At 46.5% G+C, this 16759-nt stretch overlaps 1 protein-coding gene across 1 annotated transcript in view; it reads left to right on the forward strand.

Annotated features, from left to right (window-relative positions):
- Positions 1-2884: 2884 nt before the first annotated feature.
- Positions 2885-16759, forward strand: part of ARHGAP20 (Rho GTPase activating protein 20) — a 45732-nt gene continuing 31857 nt past the window's right edge. The window contains exon 1 of the mRNA XM_016194015.2: positions 2885-3056. Coding sequence (XP_016049501.2) covers positions 2985-3056 — 72 coding nt within the window. The 5' untranslated portion in view covers positions 2885-2984. The remainder of the gene's footprint in view (positions 3057-16759) is intronic.

The following is a 16759-nucleotide window of genomic DNA, read 5'->3' on the forward strand; positions in this document are numbered from 1 at the left end:
AGATTTTTTTTAAAGTTTTATTTTAAAATACAAGCACTTATAAATTAAGATGTGAATATGAGGTTTCCATGTGTGTAGTATAAATAATACTTTCATTTGGAACATAAGGTATTTATCTCAAAGTAATTCATAGAACAGCTCTAGTCCAGTCCTACTAGATCTCTTACCTCCATCCTTTCAGCATCTCATTCCTTCATTTAATCAGTGGACATGATTTTGCGAGACACTGTTAGGACACTTGTCGTATAAGAGTAAACAACCAAAACATCCTACCAGAGAGATAGTGTGTGTGTAGATCTACTTTTTTTGCCACCAGAGTTATCACTGGGGCTCAGTGCCTACACGATGAATCCACTGCTCCTGATGGTCACTTTTTCCTATTTTTCTGTTCTTTTTATTTGACTGAAAAGAGAGAAATTGAGAGAGGAGGGGGAGATAGAGGAGAGAGAGAAAGAGATATCTGCAGACCTGCTTTGCTTCTCATTTAGGCTTCACCCCTGCAGATAGGGGTAGGGGTTTGAACACAGGTCTTTATGCACTATAATGTGTGTACTCACCTGGGTGTGCCACCAACCAACCCCCAAGAGATCATTATTAATGAGCCTAAGTAAATTACGTGAGGCATTGGAGACTGATTTAAAAAAAAAAACTTCCTTTTTTATTTATTTCATGAAAGAGATCAGAGCTCTAGCCTATGTGGTCCTAGGAATTGTTTTCAGAGCTTTGTATATGCAAGTCCTGTGCTCTATCCAATAAGCCATTTCCCCAGTTGCACATCCTTTTTTTTTCTTTCTTTCTTTATTAGGGGAGATTAATGGTTTACAGTCAACAGTAACATACCATAATTTGTACACATGTAACATTCCTCAGTTTTCCACATAACAATTCAGTCCCCTCTAGGACCTCCTCTGCCAGCATGTTCCAGAATCTGAACCCTACCCTGCCCCAGCCCAGAGCCTTTCACTCTGCGCACACTACACCAACTCCAGTAGACAGATTTTTTCCCTACAGGTTTATGGCTGGGGCTCAGTGCCTGCACTATGAATCCTTACTCTTGGCAGCCATTTTTTTCCCCACTGTTGTTGCTGCTGCTGCTGTTGTTGCATAGGACAGAGAAAAATCAAGAGAGGAGGGGAAGACAGGGAGAGAGAAAGATACCTACAGCCTGCGTCACCACTTGTGAAGCGACTCCCTTGTAGGTGGGGATCCAGGACTTGAAATCCTTGAGCGGGTCATTGCACTTTGCAACATATGCACTTAACCTGGTGTGCTACTTTCGGGGCCCCCCCCGCAGTAAAGACTGAAACTTGAAAAATGAAGCAGAGGAGGAAAAAAAATTGGAATCATTCATTTCCGAAGGCAGTCTGTGGGGTAATATCAACAAGGAATGGAGGATGCTGCCAATCACTGCTTTGTAAAACTCATGATAGACTCTGGTGGGTGCACAGCCCTCACTACACAAGGGCCTAAGCAGCATGAATGTCACCCTGAAAAATTCTGTGTGGGTGTGTGCACATATTAGCACGGCTTATGCTTTAAATATTGTGATGTGAGCAAGATTCAAAATAGGCTGTTAACATGGTCTGTCCACTACTTCCAGAGGAATCAGCTCTGGTGGTGGTGGTGTGTTTGGATAGCTTCTCCTGCTTGGATAGAGTCAACCCTGATTCTTCCACACCCCATCCCGATGACATCACAACCCCCCTCCTTTTTTTTCCTTCCCACAAAAAAACAAATTCCCTTCAACTACTTAGTGTCATAGAGTGGCGTCCTTCCTCGGGAATCCTTGTCTCAGATGCGGACTCCAAGGGAAGAATGCCACCTACCGAAGCTTCTGCACCAATCAGCTCGTCCTGCAAAATGCAGCAACGCTCCACTCAGCCCTGGTGGCCTCCGAACCCCCTCCCTCTGATTAGTCTCCGGCCCTCGGAGTAACCATCCGCGGCTAGGCCGGCGCTGGCACAAGTTGGGCTCTGGGCGCTGGCAGCCCGGCCGTGCGCACCGCGCAGCCTTGTCCCAGCCGAGCGGGTCTCGGGACCCGTCCTCGCGCTTCCGCGTCTGCGATGCCCGGGTCTCCCCGCAGCCTGCAGACAGAAGCCGCCGGTGCCAGTCGCGCGGGGGGCTGCCCATGGAGGTGTGCGGGAGCGGGCTGCCGGGCCCGGCCCCCCTCCAGATGCCTCAGTAGGTACTGAAGGTCACACCTGCCCTGTGCGGGCTGCAGTCGCGCCCACCTGCGGGTGCGGGGAGGGGCCTGGCGTCGCGCTCCTGAAGCCCCGCGGGAGGAGCCGCCCCCATCGGGCCCGCGGCAGGGCTGCGCGGCCGCTCCGGCGCGGGGGCCCTTTATAGAGACGCGGGCGCGGGCCGAGGGCGGGGCCGAGGCGGGGCGCTCGTGCGGCCGCGCCGGAATAGCCCGCAGCGGGCGGCGTGGCGTGGCGTGGCGTGGCGCGGGCGGGCGGGCGGCTCCATGGCCCCGACGGGAGGCGCGCTGGGCGCGCGCGGAGCTCGGCTCCCGGCCTGAGCGCGGGGTCGGGCCCGCCGGGAGGCCTTCATGGAGGCGATGTCCCCCCGGCAGGAGAGTCCAGGGGGGCCGCCGGGGCGCTCCTCTTCCCTGACGGGCGTGTCCGGGGTCGCGGGAGGCCCCGGCACTCGGGTGAGGACGCCAAGCCGGGCCCCGCGCCCCCCGCCGCCGCCCGAGCCCCGCCGCCCGCGCGCGCCCCCCGCTCCCGCCACCGTGCGCGAGCCGGGAGCCTCGAGACCATAACGCCCGCAGCCCGCAGCCCGCCCGCGTCCGCGTCCGCCGCGCCGCCCGCACCCGCTGCTCGCCGCCGCCCCTGCGTGTCTCTCGCCGCCAGAACCTCCGAGCTACTCGGCTTTCCGGCCGCTCGTGGAACCCGCAGCCTCTTTCTCCCAGCCGCAGCAGGAACCGCAGCTCGATCGCGGCGCGGGAGCCGGGGGGCTCGGTCTCCCCCGGCCCGCGTCCCCCCATGGCGGGGCCACCTGCGCGTTCGTCCCTGCCCGATGCGGTCATCCGGGCGCCGCCACCCGCGCCCGGCAAGGTAGGCTGGGCCCGGCCCGCACCTGCCCGGGGCGGGGATGCAGACCCGGGGCGCCGGGGCAGGGTGGCCCCGAGCGGGGCCGGCGGGCTGGGCGGGCTGAGCGGTCGGGGTGTCGGGTATCGGGGTGGGGATGAGGGCGGGGGGGGGGGGAGGCAGCTGCAACTTGTAGCGGCCCATTCGGACCCCCGCAGCTGCGGGCCGGGCTGATTGTCCTGGGCGCAGGTGGGTGGAGAGCCTTCCCTCCCCCCTTCCCTCCCCCTTCCCAAAAATAAAGGAAAAAAGAAAAGGCCGCGGCTCTTGGTCCTGAGCTGCCCTCCAGGCTCTCGGGGGTCAATTTGGGCTTTGACAGCACGGGCCCCGCCCCGCCCCCGCATTCTGACAGTTGGCCTTTTGGAAACTCGCCCTTCCAGCTTCTATGGAAGCGGACTGGGATTCGAAGGGTCCCCCAACAGGGCTGGTGGGGAGGTTGGGCGCTCCAAGGTCCTCTGGCTCCCCCGTTGCTTTGCGGTGGGGCCGCAGGGGCTTCACTGCATCTGCTCGCCGGGAACCCGGGTTCGCTGGGCCCGTTAAGGGACCAAGTGGAGGATGTGTGGACCCGCCCTGTGCTAGTGGAGGCTGGGTTTGTCCTTGTCCTCTTCTCTCTCCAAATATGGGGATGGGGGGCACGGTGTATGTGTCTGCGCAGATATTAGGTGAGCATCGGAAGGGTGTGAGTCCACGTGTGTACGGTTTGACCTTGTCTGCTGCTTCACTCCCTTTCACACAAGCATTGCCGGAGTGAGTGAGTGTGTGTGTGTGTGTGTGTGTGTGTGTGTGTGTGTACACACAACAGGTTAGCATTCGGGAGAGAGGGAGAGAAGGAGAGAGAGAGACTCACTGTTTGGCCTTGTTCCATTCTCTCTGCTTCACACACGCTGAGGTTTTGCGTCTGTGTACACAACAGGTTAGCATTTGGGAAGGCGAGTGAATGAATGTTCAGTAGCTGACAGGTTATAAAGCATTTTTTCCCCAGTGAAATTAAGGAGTCAGGACAGATCAAAGGTGCATTTTCCTCAACCGCATGCTGGCGGGAGGAGAGAGTAGTGGAGAGTTGCTTGATTATTGATCAAGTGGTACTTAACCAGTAAAGGGACGGATGTTTTGCCCTTTTTCTATGTTCGTTTTACTCGCTGTAGCCTTTCTGCTTAAGATGCTTTCCTTTGGAGGCCAGGCGGTAGCGCAGCAGGTTAAGTGCAGGTGGCACAAAGCACAAGGACTGGCTCAAGGATCGCTTTTCGAGCCCCTGGCTTCCCACCTGCAGGGGGGTCACCTCACAAGTGTGAAGCAGGTCTGCAGATGTCTGTCTTTCTCTCCCCCCTTTGTCTTCCCCTCCTCTTTCCATTTCTTTCTGTCCTATCCAATAACAATGACAACAATAACAGCAATGATAAACAACAAGGGCAACAAAAAGGGAAAAATGCCTCCAGGAGCAGTGGATTTGTAGTGCAGGCACCAAACCCCAGCAATAACCCTGGAGACAAAAATAAATAAGATGCTTTCTTTTATTCAGAACCCCGATGGGTTGTCATATTAACAATCCAGCCTCCTCCTTTTAAAAAGGAAGTATATTTTGCCAACTGTTCTTTCTATACCTTTTTACTGCCTCTGGAGTTGGAGTGAGGTTGAAGAATTGCTTTATTTTGTTTTTAATATTTTTCAGTGAAGTGTGACTTTGCTTACTTTGAATGTTAGTCGGCATATCTGTTTGATTCCAGGCCTCCACTTTAGCAACAGAAGCAAGAAATTTAACACACTTTACAAAACTGCGGAACTTCTCAGTAGTTTCTAGGACTATGCATAGTGTGGTGAAATTTGGAGTATGACAACAATATAGGCTCAAGGTTTCATTGTGTTGGTACTGATATTCTGAACAAGATAACTTCTTCAGTTCCTTATTTGTAAATTGCAAACACTGCCTGCCTCCTCAAGATTGTTAGAAAAGCAACTGTGAAACTGAGTTAATATAAATATAGGTGTGCTTTTATAGATAAGCCGTCAATAGCTATTCTTACTCGTTGCAATCTTCCCTGGATCTACTACCTCCGTGTCCCAGTTTTCAAGTCAGAAATTTAAGATTCAGGTTCAGTTCCTCTCATTTCATCACTCTAAACAACCAATCCAAACTGGGGGTGGTTCTGCTGTAAAGGAAATAAGAGGTGAAAGACACCTACAGCATGTGTACTACTCATCTAGCACAGAAAACTAAAGCCAGAGAACATGCGAATAAAACAGTAACCAGACTGTGGTCCATATCAGAGGGAGGAGGAAGGGCACAGGAACTTTGGTGGCGGGTGTAATAAATTTTACACATCAACACAAACACAGGTGGGGGGGGGGTTTCCACAGTGTAGTGCTTAACACGTCTGCCTAACACAAACGCAGGTGTGACATTATACCCCTTCACTCTAGTCATTTTATTAAGTAGTGTCAAATCACTGATAATAAAAAAAAACATCATAAAATCAACCAGTTCATTCGAAAGGCCAGTCAACAACCATTTCAAAATATAGTTTGTGTTTCTTCAGTTAAAGCTGCCACTGTGGCCAAAGCCAGGTGTCTGCCGTCACATCACGCAGGTGGGTGTCCCTTCGCAGAAGCCCCCGAGCCTATGTCTCCCATCCCTTTCGTGCCCTTCCCCAGCCCAGCCTCCATGCAGCAGTAGCGGAGTAGCCTTTCGAAATACAAATTGATCATGTTTCTCACATGTGTGAGATCTGGCCGTGGCCTCCTCATATTTGGAGTAAAATGCTGAGCCTGTCCCGCTTCTGTACCTTCCCCTCTTGTTCGTGTAGCCTGTAGTCACATCACTTTATTTTTTTCCACAGATCAACTCATTCATTTCTTCTTCTTTTTTTTTCATTCTTACTTTGAAGTCTTGCTGTTGCAATTCCCTTTGCTTCTGCCTCAGGTTTTTACAATGCTGGCTGTATTTTGCAGATCCACACACCTGTCTTAACTGCCTAAGTAGAATTCAGTCCTCAGTCACCCTTGGTGTTGTCATTCTAGCATGCATCCTTGCCTGATACATTCCTGTTGCTTGTTACCAGCACCCCCTGCTAGACTGTGAGCACTTCGTAGTATTGCAGGTCAAGGCTGCCTCCCTCCCCAGTGCCCAGATCAGTGCTACAAATAGGGAACCCTTGGGCTCCTGTGGCGGCGCCCCTAGTTGAGCACATGTGTTCCAGATCAGGTACTCTACAAGTATCAGCTGGGCTACGTGCAGTGCTGAGCAGGGCAGAACGAAGCGCTGTCCTCAGTTTATTATTTAGAGCATGGTCAGCAAAGGGCCAGCTGGAAAGTGCTTGAGGACTATAGATCATAATTTGTCTTTCTCCTTCTCCCTTCCATCCCATTCTAACAAGGGCAGAATGTGAGTGGGTGGGCATAGTTATGTTCCAAGAAAACGTGTACTTATAAAACCAGGTACAAGGGCCAGGTGGTGGTGCACCCAGTTGAGCGCACTTGTTAACCACACACAAGGACCTGGGTTCAAGCCCTTGCTTCCTACCTACAGAGGAGAAGGCTTCACAAGTGGTGAGGCGGGTCTGTTAGTGTCTCTCCTCTTCTCCCTCTCCACCTCCCATGCCCTCTCAATTTTCACCTGTCCTATCTAACAAAAAAGAAGAAAACTTAAGGTATTGAGGCCAGGTGGTAACACACCTGGCTAAGCTCACACATTATAGTGCACAAGGACCTGGTCCCCACCTGCAGAAGGAAAGTTTCACAAGTAGTGAAGCAGTGTTGCAGGTGTTTCACTGTCTCTCTCCCTCTCTATCTCCTCCTTCCCTCTCAATTTCTCTCTCTCTCTCCCTCCCCCTCTCCCTCTCCCTCTCTCTCTCTCCCTCTCCCTCTCCCTCCCTCTCTCCCTTTCTCTCCCCCTCCTTCTTTCCCTCTATCTCTATATTTTTTTAAAAACTTAAGGTATGAGTAATTGAAAGCACACTAGATTCAATTTAAATTGACACTAGTGAGTGCATATACATAGAGGAAAAATGCTAGTGTAATGAACAATGAGTTTGGAAACAACAATTAAAAAGAGGTGGTGTGGGAGTTGGGCGGTAGCGCAGCGGGTTAAGTCCAAGTGACGCAAAGCACAAGGACCGGCAAAAGGATCCTGGTTTGAATCCCCTCGCTTCACAGGCGATGAAGTAAGTCTGCAGGTATCTCTTTCTCTCCCCCTCTGTCTTCCCCTCCTCTTTCAATTTCTCTCTGTCCTATCCACGATGGCATCAGTAACAACAATAGTAACTACAACAATAAAACAAGGGCAACAAAAGGGAATAAATAAATATTTTTTAGAAAAGAAAAGAAAGAGGTGGTATGAGGTGAGATGCTTGAAGCTGCGTTGCTGGGCTGCATATTCTCTGCCCACGGTTACAGAAAGAGCTCCTCCGTGAGGAGCAGCAGTGTGTGCACTTTATTTTGGCGATTTGGTGGAATTCATGCTCACGTCTCCAGAGCATTTGGCACAAACCTCTGTGATGGACTCACTGTGTCCCCCCTTCACCTCAATGTGGTGGTATTAGTGGGTAAACTTGGAGAGAGGTGAATTTATGCCTTTACAAGAAAGCGGAGCCCTCTGTCCCCTGTGTGAGGACACACGGAGCCAGCTCCCTGGTAGCCAGAAAGAGGGCCCTAGACAAAAACAGAACTTCAGGCACCTTGACCCTGAGCCACACAGCCTCTGGAATTGTGAGGGGAAAAGTCTGTTTTCATTCAAGGAAATGTTCGGTTCTCCTGCTCTTTGTCTTGGTACCACAAGTATTCTAGATCACAGAGGGTTCTAGTGTTGTCAGAAAACTTTGAGCACCAGTGCCCAGCTTGGCAACCCCCGGGTGGGGTGATGCTGAGCTTTTGTTTGCCTACCAGAGACTTGACCACAATGTGGGAGTCTGCTGAGGGGGCAGGGTAAGCTGCCTTCTGTCAGCCACCAATGAAGAGGCCTGCAGACAACACAGCCCAGCTTACTTTATAATTTTGTTTCAGTCCGATTTTCTTTATCTAGAACAAGTTTAGATTAGAAACACAACCAACAGCAGCAGAAACAGTGCTACTGGCACTGAATGTGTCAGTGTTGTGCTTAGCGGCCTTGACCTAATTTTGACAGACAGCTGTCACATGGCACAACTGGAAGGTCTGACCTGTTTCTGGTGACGAGTGTAGGCTCTGGAAATGGAACATAAATATGCATATCCATGTCCGCTCACATCTCCCAGGTGCTCTGTGGTCGTCTGCTGTCCCCATTGACTGAGGAGAACTTCCTCTCCCACCTGTGTCCCCTCACTCCCTCAGCTTCTACTTATCCATCACATCACTGTGCTGCACTGCGTCTGGATGTCAGCAGGCCCAGGTCTATGTATTTGTTCCCCATTTGACATAACTGTTCGCCGTTATGGCTATTGGGGATTGGTCACAGAGTCCTTGCTCTCAGCTGAAGATGAAGGGCTGCCTTATGGCAGAGCTCCCCAGCCACTACTGATAAAGCCAGCCCTCAGGCAGGGGTGTGGGAACTGAAGCAACCAGAGAACCCCTTTAATCCTAGGGTGACACTATTGTACAAATAATGTCACTTTATGTGCACTGTCACATGAGAAATGTGAAGTCTGGCCTGTGTGGCATTGCTAGGGCCAGAGCACAGGTGCTGAAGCTTGCTATCTGCAGGGAACTATTCAGAGGGGAACATGGCCAGAGGGAACCTGATCGCTTTGCTAGAGAACAGAATCCGGCCAGTTTGAAGGTCCACAGTCACACTCCAGAAACCTGTATGGCTAGGGGTAGAGGCGGAGCATCAAAGAGCAATGTGTAAGGGAATTTCTATCATGTATGGCTCTTTTTAAAATATTGGATTGTCAGAAAAATCATGATGCATTTTTTTCATAGAAAAAAAAAGATTTTCTGACAGCCCATTATTTTATTATTTTTATTTTTTAAACTTTTTAAAATTATCTTTATTTATTTATTGGATAGAGACAGCCAGAAACTGAGAGGGAAGGTAAAGTGAACGAGCGAGAGAGAGAGAGACAGACAGACAGACAGATAGACAGACAGACAGACTGAGACCTTCAGCCCTGCTTTACCACTCACAAAGGTTTCCCCCTGCAGGTGGGGACCGGGTACTCAAACCTGGGTCCTTGTGCATTGTAACATGTGTGCTCAACCAGGTGTGCCACCACCAGGCACCCTTATTTTATTATTTTTAATGAAAGAGATACAGAGAGAGAGAGAGAGAGAGAGAGAGAGAGAGATGGAGAGAGGCATCAGAGTACAGATTAGCTGTGGCTTGTGGTGGTGCTGGGGACTGAACCTGGATATTAGGTATATTTCCATACAGTATATATGCATAGCTTAGAGCAGTACTCTGCTCCACATTTTAAAAAAAAATTTATTTATGAAATGGAAACACTGACAAGACTATAGGATAAGAGGAGTACAATTCCACACAGTTCCCACCCCCACCCCTGATAACTTTTCTATTCTTCAACCCTCTGGGAATATGTTTCACATATAAAGTACTGTCCATGTCAGAGAATTACGTGTGTTTTTCTTTGCAGTGTATAGGGTAAGTTAGGTCATGTGACAGAGGACTCTGCTAAGTGGTGTAGGTAAGGTGTGGGGTTTAAGCCCAGTGTCTCCTAGACCAGTGCCATTTCTTGCGTTCTACAGATTTTCATGTTTGTTGTTTGACTTCAGAACTACTGCCTCATGGAAAAAGGGAAGACCACCAAATATATATTTTAAAAAGAAAGGTTCTTTCTGAACTTCAGAAAAGAGATTCTGTTCCTTTACAGTAACCCAAGCTGTGGCAACACATTCTTCTCAGTGCTCAAACTGATTCTGGATGGCAAGATTCCAAGTTAAGAGAGCATTGCAGACCAATCTGACAAAATCGAGCGAGGGTCAAAATCAAAAATAATTTTCCTGGGGGCTGGGCAATGACACATCTGGATAAGAGCATATAGTAGGACGTGGAGGACCCACACGAGGATCCCAGTCCCTGCCCGCCCCGCTCCCACCTGCAGAAAGAACACTTCATGAGCGGCAAAGCGGTCGTGCAGGTGTCTTTCTCTCTCCGTCTCCCCAGCCTCTCAATTTCTCTCTGTGTCCTATCCAGTAAAATAAAATAGGGGAAAGTGGCCGCCAGGAGGAGTAGATTTGTAGTGCCAGCACTGAGCCCCAACAGTAGCCCAGGAGGCAAATAAATAAATAAATAAATAAATAAATGATTTTCTTGCAAAGTCTGTAAGTATAGTAATATATATAAGTCTGTAAGTAAGTAATATATATACTTTGAAGTATATATACTTCAAAGTATAGTTATTCAGTGACTTGGCTGGATCTCTACACGAAAATGCTGCAGATGTGTAAGGGAAAGTTTCCTGTCCACTGAGTTGTACACACTAGCCACAAAAGCCTGGTAGCCAGATTTGTGTAAGTTAACTTATAAATCAGATTGAACTTTTTTTTTTTCTAAACTTGAAACTTTTAACTTTTTTTTTCCTCGGCCCCTCTTTTATTCTGACCCTCTTACTGGGGTGTTGGATTTACAGCATGACTGCAGGTGTCTGGGGGTGATTTCTCATCTCCCTGCCCAGCACCTCCACTCCGTCCCTCCCCCACTCCCCAGAGCCCCTTGCTTTGGTGCAGTGCACCTCACTTAGCCCAGTCTGAATTTCACTTTGTGTTTTTCCTTTGTATTCATTTTTCAGTGTTTTTCTTTTTTAGTTTATTTTTTATTTATTTTGAACAGAGGCAGAAACTGAGAAGAAAGGGGAGATGGGGAGAGAGAGAGAGATACCTGCAGTACTGCTTTACTGCTCATAAGGACCAGGATCTTTTCTTTTCTTTTTTTTAATGAACAAGGGACAAGAGAGATCTTTCTTTTTATATTTTTTTATCTTTACTTGTTGGCTAGAGACTGTCAGAAACCAAGAGGGAAGGGGGTGATAGAGAGGGAGAGAGACAGACACCTACAGCCCTGCTTCACCATTTGTGACGCTTTCCCTGCATGTGGGGACCAGGGGTACGAACCTGGGTCCTTGCACACTGTAACATGTGCGCTCAACCAGCTGTGCCTGTGCCACCACCTGGCCCCAGGACCAGGATCTTGAACCCGGGTCTTTGCACACTATAATGTGTGCACTCAACCAGGTGCACCACCACCCAGCCTCTTTATTCATGTTTGTTTAATTCAGTCTCTGAGATCATCCGGTATCCATCCTTACTTTGGCTTATCCCACTTTACATGATTCCTACCAGTTCTATCCGAGATGCGGCAAAAGAGATGACTCATAGCATTTTTAACAGCTAAATAGTATTCCATTGTGTGTATACCACAACTTTCTCAGTCACTCATCTGTCGTTGGACATCTGAGTTGCTTCCAACATTAGGCTATTACAGATTATGTCGTGCTGCTGTGACCGTAGATTGTACATAGAACTCTTTAGATAGGCGTTCTGCTTCCTTTGGATACATCCCCAGAGAATTGCTGGGCCATAGGATGAGTCATTTTCTAGTGTCCTGAGAAATCCCAAAACTGTTTTTCCCGAAGGGTTTGATTAGTTTACATTCCCACCAGCGATGTTTAAGGGTCGCCTGTCCCCCACATCATCACCAACATGCGTTGTTCTGTCCTAATGTTTGACATTCTCACTGGTATAAAGTGGTTGTCACTGTTGTCTTTCCTTATATTTCTCTGATAACCAGTGACTTTGAGCACTCTCTCGTATGTCTGTCGGCCCTCTAGATCTCGTAACGATAAAGATTCTCTCCACCCCTCATCTTTTAATGGGGTTTTGTTGTTGCTGTTGCCACCACTGAATTTAACAAGGTACTTGTGTATTTTGGTTATTAGCCCTTTATCTGCCTGTGGTGTGTGAAGATCTCTCCCATTCTGTAAGGTATCTTACTGTTTGTGTGATGGTTCCCTTTGCTGTGCAGAAGTTTTTCTGTTTGTTGTAGTCCCATTGGTTTGTTTTTGTTTTTGTCTTCATGGCTGTTGGTCTTGAGTCTTTGAAGGCTTTTCTGAAGCAAAGATCATGGAGTATTCTGCCAATGTTTACTTCTGTAGATTTGCTAGTTGCTAATCTAATGCCCACGCCTCTGCCCCATTTCAAGATAGTTGACTTTTGTGCATGGTGATATGTAGTGATCCAGTTTCACTTGTCTGCACATTTCAATTAAATTTTCCCAACATTTTCGTTTTTGTGTTTGTTTTATATTTTTATTTATTCACTTATTAGAGACAGAAAAACTAAGGTGGAAGGCGGAGATAGAGAGGATTAAAGGGGCCAGGTGGTGGTGCATTTGGTTAAGCGCACACATTACAGTGTGCAAGGACCCAGGTTCAAACCCCTGGTCCCCACCTATAGGGGAAAAGCTTCACAAGTGGTGAAGCAGAGCTGCAGGTGTCTCTTTGTCTCCCTCCCTATCTCCCCCTCCTGTCTCAATTTCTCTCTGTCTATATCTAACAGTAAATAGATTACAAAAAGATTTTTAAAAAAGAAAAAAAAACTAAAATTTTATTTTAGGGGCTGGGTGGCGGCGCACCTTCTTAGTCCGGCACATTACAGTACTCAAGGACCTGGGAGCAAGCCTCCAGTCCCCTCTGGCAGGGGGAAAGCTTCAGCAGTGAAGCAGGTCCACAGGTATCTCTCTATCTCTCTCCCTTCCTATATCCCTCTTTCCTATCAAATAAAGTTAAAAAATAAAAGGGAGGTGGACAGAGAGAGACACCTGCAGCCCTGCTTCACCACTTGGGAAGCTTTCCCCCTATAAGTGGGGGCTAGGGGCTTGAACCTGGGTCTTTTCAAATGGTAATACATATGTTCAACCCAGTGCACCATCACCTGGTCCCAGCAACACCCACTTATTGAAGAGACTCGCCTCTCTCCATTCAATATTCTGGGTCCCCATGTCAGAATTTAGTTGTCCATAAGTGTGGGAAGCCATTAATTGTAATGCTGTGATCATTTTTAAGAGTTTAAAAGTGACTTCAGCACAGTTTAACAAAAATTCAACTGTAATGCTTGATTGTGTGTCTTCATAAAGTGACTAGGGAAAAAATGCAGTTTACCTGACACAAATCTTTTTTCCTCTCTTTGATACACTTTCTTTCTTTCCTTTAATCTCTGAGACTAAGAGTGGCCATATGCAGTGTAACAGAGGTTCCAAGCGATAGTACAGTATCTCTTAGTTGACATGAAATTAAAATTCTAGGGAGACTACTTAGGTGTGATTCATGGTGCAGGCACCAAGCCCAGCAATAACCCTGGAGGAAAAAAAAAAAAAAAAAAGAGTTTTCAGAGTTGAAAGTAAAAGTTCAGAACTTTTTTTTTTTGCTTCAGCTGCCTAGTCACAAATTCATTCCTTAGATACACACACACACACACACACACACACACACACACACACACACACACACACACACACACACACACACACACACACTTAGTTGCCACATTAAGTTCTCAGTGATAGGCTGTGTTAACTTCACTTCCCTGATACCCAGCTATGGAGGATTTACTAGGTGCAAATACTGAATAAGGGTGCCGAGGAGGGGGGAAGAGGTGTGGGTGCTGCTATTTGAGGCAAGTGGACGTATTCCTTGCAGGAATTCCAGTGAAGTGCTGCTGAAACATTTTGTATAAAACACATTCTGCCCAAAAAACAAAGAAATCATTTCCGGTTTTCTGTGTATTATGGTTCAGATGATTGTTATAGGACTAAAGAAAACAGCTTTAGCCCTGGACTAGTTTCCTCAGTGACTCTCATACTTTGGCAGATAGCTTTATGCTTTTGAACAGCTCTGTTGTGATACAATCCCTATGCTATACAATTAAATGATTTAAAATACACAGTGGAGTGGCTTTCGTATTTGAACAAAATTGTGTATCCATTAAGAGTTAAATTTAGTGTAAGGACCGTTGGAAGGATACCGGTTCAAGCCCCCAGCACCCACCTGCAGGGGAATTGCTTCACAGGTGGTGAAGCAGGTCTGCAGGTGTGTCTATCTTTCTCTCCCCTGCTCTGTCTTCCTCTCCTCTCTCCATTTCTCTCTGTCCTCTCCAACAACAATGACATCAGTAATAACTACAACAATAAAACAAGGACAACAAAAGGGAATAAATAAATAAATATTTTAAAAAGAGTTAAGTTTAGAACATTTTCATTGTCTGAACAGGAATACCACAGTCCTGAACCATCACAGCTCTGAACTATCATTGCCTGGTTCCCTCGCCTCCCCAAGCCCTAGGCAAATGCTAGTCTATTTTTTTTCTCTTCTTTCACTTTGTGATTAATATTGGATTACAAGATTGTATCAGTAAAATACATTCCACACCACACCCACCACCAAAGTTCTGTCTCCACCCCACCCACCACCTTCCAGAGATAAACAACATAGTCCTCACAGAGTCTTAGAAACAGTTTGCTTAATGCTAACCTATTGTTCTTAAGTTCTTATAGTTTGTTTATTCTGGACATAATGTTTTCAAAATTCATCTATGTTATATGTACTAGCAACTTTATTAACCAAGTAATATTTCATTTTATGAATATACGTATATCACAATTTGTTCATATATGTTACTGACATTGAGACTGTCTATACTTTCTTGTAACGAGTAATTTTGCTATGGACATTTGTACACATGTGATCTCTGGCACCACATAGCAAGTAAGACAAAAAAAAGAAAACTGTAGATAAAGTTAGCTGGTTTTAAAACATTCAGCTTCAGAATAGCATTGAGTTGTTAGGAAGTCATCTGAGGATGCACCTTAAACATTTGGACATTCTGTGAAATCAGTGTGTATTGTGATTATTGCTTAACAAAGAAATCATACACTTCTCAAACCCACCTTTGTTTCCAGTGAGGTAAAGCACTGGAAGGTTTTCCCTATCACAACGGTGAAATGTGCTGGTGTTGATGTAAGCATAGCCTCAACCTGTTCTGACAGGTTCATACTGTTAACACATTTGTAAAGGGATCAATAGTTTCATTATATTTCCATATATTGTATTGCACACAAATTATAGACAGAAAGAAAATGTAACTCTTTATTACCCAACAACAGCTTTTAAAAAAAGTTTCACTACACTGATATTTAACTATTATATGGTTAACTATCATAGTAACTTTTTTTGTTTTTTCTTTTTTTTATTTCTTTATTGGGGGGTTAATGTTTTACATTCAACAGTAAATACAATCGTTTGTACATGAATAACATTTCTCAGTTTTCCTCATAACAATGCAACCCCCACTAGGTCCTCTGTCATCCTTTTTGGACATGTACTTCCCAACACACACACCCCAGAGTCTTTTACTTTGGTGCAACACACCAATTTCAGTTCAGGTTCTACTTGTGTTTTCTCCTCTGGTCTTGTTTTTCAGCGTCTGCCTGAGAGTGAGATCATCCCATATTCATCCTTCTGTTTCTGATTTACAATTCCCATCACCAGAGTTCTGTATCCCATCCCTTCTATTGGAAGCTCCTTTATTCTTTATCCCTCTGGGAGTATAGACCAGAGATCGTTATGGGGTGCAGCAGGTGGGATGCCTGGCTTCTGTAATTGCTTCTACACTGACATGGCCAACTTTTTATACAGATAAAGTATCTTAGACCGACAGGGAGAAACACCACAGCACCATCCCCAAGGCGAGATGTGATTACTAGGCTAACACATATGACAAGATACCCTACCCAGTGAGCTGCTTATCCAGTCCCATTTTCTTCACATTTTAAAACCTTTTTGTTGTTGTTCTTTTGAGGGGGTGGGGCTGTCATTTGAACCCTTTTTAAGTTCTTTGAAAACCTGGAAGCTCAGAATTGTAAATATTATACTAGCGCAGGTCTAGTGTGAGAGCTTGGATTTGCTGACAGTGGCGCCAGAGGGTCAGGTCAGGGGCAGCAGAAGGAAGGCTGTGGAGGTAAATAAGGAATATGGCTCCTCCCTCTCTAAGGTGAATCCTCAAGGTCAAAGCAGAAAGGAGACTTAAATGTGTTTAGTGAGTTGTGAACCAGAATGACACTTACTCTGATGACATTTTGAACTATAATTGAGCTAGCCCTGTCCTCCCTTTTATGTAGGAACTGGCACATAGTCAGCCATCTCTCTGTTAGTTGCAGTCAACGATAATGGTTCTGGTGGCTTTCCTCCCAAAATACTCTGGTCAGCCTTTTACACTCCTATTCTCTGATCTTAAAATATATTGTTTCTTGACATTTGTACCTATGTTAGATATCCATAATGAGACTGTAAATTTTTTAAGTTATCTTTATTTAAAAATTTTAAATAATTTTTTAATTTTAAAATTATCTTTATTTAAATTTTTTAAATTATCTTTATTTAACATTTTTTAATTATCTTTATTTATTTATTTATTGGATAGAGACAGCCAGAAATGGAGACCGAAGGGGGTGATAGAGAGGTAGAGAGACAGAGAGACACCTGCAGCCCTGCTTCACCCCTCGTAAAGCTTTCCCCCTGGAGGTAGGGAACAGCGGCTCAAAGCTGGGTCCTTGCGCACTGTTACACGTGCACTCAACCAAGTGTGCCACCACCCAGGCCCAGATTGTAAACTCCTTGACAGGCAGTAAAAAATTTTGTTGAATCGTATTGAAAACTGACATTTACTTTCTCAGTAAACCATGAGGTCTTCCTTTT

Source organism: Erinaceus europaeus, chromosome 20, assembly GCF_950295315.1.
Source record: "Erinaceus europaeus chromosome 20, mEriEur2.1, whole genome shotgun sequence".
Taxonomy (NCBI): domain Eukaryota; kingdom Metazoa; phylum Chordata; class Mammalia; order Eulipotyphla; family Erinaceidae; genus Erinaceus; species Erinaceus europaeus.